We start from the raw sequence: 3,252 nt of genomic DNA, 5'->3' as shown, positions 1-3,252 counted from the left end.
AAGTGTAGTGTACATGAGCTGAAATGTACATACAAAAGTTCAGTACGAGTATATGTGGTAAGTATAAGAATAAGCACACAAAAATCAGTAACTTGCAAAACAAACCGACACCCCTATCAACTTCAGGTTTTCTGGACACACCCTGTCCGGAGGCCACTCTTAACAAGCGGTCATCACGCTGATTGAACGAATGTGACATGCGGGCTACGGACCAAATTGACTGTTATCATTCATCGTGAGCCTTTTGCCATTTATGTTCTCAGTGCCCTCCATGGGACGCCGAAATTGCGTATGGAGTGTTTGTCATCGGCGGTATGACGTTGCGATGTGGTCGCAACCACTGTGTAGCCTGGACACAGGTGGTAGTGATCTGATTTTTCTGGTTTTCAGTTCACAGAGGAAGGAGTTACTTCGTTGTCCGCTGAACGGGATCTTGAGTTTCTCATGTGAGGTTAAGAAGCTTTGTGTAAGTGGTACATCTACACCTAAGTTCGGTACCGCCAGGAGTTCAAAGTTTTCACAGCGTGTTCGTACTTAAAGGATTCAAAACGATGATTAACGGTAGAGATGGGACCTTACCGTGGTGTCACGGTTTTTGTGGCCGGTGGGTCAATGGTTAGAGTTCTGACCTACACGGTCTCCTGGCCACTCGGGTTTGGGGTTGGAACGTGTGGCGACTTGTTCTGTAAAAATGGTAATTCACCTGCATTTTCCCCCAAGCACCGTTATCTGGCGGTCAGGCTTTTGATCCAAAGGATCTGGTCGGGTACTCTGACTAGATGTGGGCATCCAGGAAGTATTACAGCCTACATACAACCATGAATTGCAAACCTACAAACAATCTTCTACAACATCAGCTGCCTACCGCACACAAGCAGGACAGATAACTGTAAGCAAGCTGATGCTGACGCTTTCATTATCTTTCCCATACTTTCTTTCCCTTCCTCTACCCCACTGATAACTCTCCCTGTAGGCCTGTCAATTAGGACTGATGACTCCGTTCGTCCTGGATATGTTTCGCAAGCATGGTTTGCGCGTCATCCGCGGCTGACATCCTCAGCTATCTCGAAATCCATCTCCACACCTCGGCGCCCAGTCCATCTGGCTTTTAATGTCCGCACTTTGAAACAAGCTGCTCTTCCTCTCGTACTGTACTCGCTTGACATAGATGTATGCTGTGTATCAGATACAAGAATTCAAAATTCAAGCACAGGGGTTGGGCTTATCGCCTCATCACCCTTCACTCGTTTCCGATTGCGCACCTCTGGCAGTCCAGAGGCTGATGCAGCAGGCTGTGCAGGGGCTGGTATCGTCCTAATTGACCGGGTAAAAAAATGCTCGCTTGACCGCATACCCTTTGATAGTCGCCTCTATGAGGTTTGTCTGACGAGGTCTATAAAGCAGTCCCACAAGCGGGACTGATCGATGTCCGTGTGTTCGAACCGGCTGTAATTCTTATGCCAACAAAGAAAAACTTTTGACGCCCTGAATGCCTTGTTGCGCGAGCCAAAAGCACTCTTCCGAAGTCACCTCTCCTTTCATTTTTCAGGGCCGCGTAAGGTGCGGGTAAATCGCTTAGCAACTGAGAAATTGGGAGACCCGGACGAATTTATCAGAATCATCTCCTGGAACCTCTTTCAGATACTCCACCATCAGATGTAAGTTCATGCTAGAACGGGGGCGCGAGCTCCAAGTGCATCGCTGAAAGTTTTGCCTGTGCCACAGTGCTGTCAGGCCCTCTCAAGCACTGGTTACCAAACAGAACAGTGGCACCGCTTGAATGTCCGAGAAATGTTCCTGCCAGTCCCGAACATAATTTGGCCTGTCTAATTGTCAGACATAAAGTGAAAGTGAGCATGTACGCCGACCGTGAGGCGTGATGAACACGCAAGGCTAAGGAAGTGGAGGGGATTCAGAAAACTGGGAATGCCTAAAGGTTATTTCAGTTGATTCGTGCTACCGGTCTCCGAAAACCTGTGAGCGAAACCATCATGGATCACATTGACCCAACCGTCCCGAATAAACTAGAATTCCTTGACAACTGGGCCGAATACTTAACATGGTAATTCTCGCTGCCACCCATTTGCATTCTACAGCTGAAATAGAACCGTGAACTGTGAACCTGGTACCCTTACGGCCTCGGAGGTTTATGGCTACACATGTTCTCTCAATCTCCTGGTTCGGATGATCTCCAATCTGTATTCTTCAGATATGGGCGCGAACTCAGTCAGCGCTTGTCTGGTCCGTTTACCTACATTTCGGAGAAGGACACATCCCCAGACAACTGTGGAGAATCTGTAGTAGTGCCCATTTTCAAAACAGGGGCACGTAGTGAATGCGGTAATCGCTGGGGGATCAGTTGTAACGAGGCTATTGGCATCACTTGTCCTTCCTCGCTTTATAGTGGCTCATCAAAAGTGACTGGAAAGCAGAACCACGGAATTACGTCCTGGTAGGAGTTGTATTACTCAATTCTTCACACCACGTCAGGTGCTAGAACTATGCCATACGTATGAAAGACCCAGAAGTTTGGTGCTCCTGGATTTCCAAGGAGCATTTTGACCCGGTTGATCGGTCTATTCTTCTCAACACACCTCAGCAACGAAAGTTTGTTCATTCTTTGTATTCTCAGACTTCTGTGTTCTTGAGTACACTGAAAGCTTCCCATAGATCTCCAATGCTTCCATGCACAAAGTAGTGTCAGTCAGGGGTGCCCACTATCTCCGTTCCTACTTAAGATGAGATTATTAGACGAACGCCTGAAGGCCTTAGAAACCCTGGTATTCGGATAGCTTCTGACGAGGACCTTGTTCTGAAATATACAGACGCCATGGTTCTTGTTGTGGACCAGTCCCTTAATACCTTCTTATTACCGTGAACCCCGGTCTGGATAGTCGCTTGATCGCCTGGTGCGCTTGGCTAAACCGGAAAAGTCAATGAGCGTGCGAGCCAGATGTTCTATTGATCACTGTCGCGTACAGGCGGTCAAAAGTGATACTAAGAATACAACTCATCTGTCAGGGGCAAGTGAAGAACAATCAGCGAAATCTGTCTAGACGAAAAACGGTTATTCCATTGGCAGTTATGTAGTCCCGTTACGTTCGGAGCTGGTCCTCCTAATAGTTCTTGTCTTCGAAGAGGAAAGAGTGCAGGTGTTTTTTGGATAGACTGACCAAATTCACTACATCGTTTTGCATCCACTTTATATCCACGAAGTTCGGAGTCGTGCTTGGAGATATGCAGTCACCGAAC

General features: G+C 47.5%; 1 protein-coding gene across 1 annotated transcript in view; it reads right to left on the bottom strand.

Annotated features, from left to right (window-relative positions):
• T265_02040 (hypothetical protein) overlaps nt 1-2,380 on the bottom strand; it is a gene marked incomplete at both ends in the record, with an annotated part of 16,861 nt that extends 14,481 nt beyond the window's left edge. Inside the window, one exon of the mRNA XM_009166188.1 lies at nt 2,256-2,380. Within this exon, the coding sequence (XP_009164452.1) occupies nt 2,256-2,380 (125 nt within the window). The remainder of the gene's footprint in view (nt 1-2,255) is intronic.
• Between the last annotated feature and the right edge of the window lie 872 nt (nt 2,381-3,252).

The sequence above is a fragment of the Opisthorchis viverrini genome (assembly GCF_000715545.1).
Source record: "Opisthorchis viverrini unplaced genomic scaffold opera_v5_23, whole genome shotgun sequence".
NCBI classification, from domain to species: Eukaryota; Metazoa; Platyhelminthes; class Trematoda; order Opisthorchiida; family Opisthorchiidae; genus Opisthorchis; species Opisthorchis viverrini.
The sequence above is the reverse complement of the archived record's forward strand: the minus strand, read 5'-3'. Positions and strand labels throughout refer to the sequence as shown.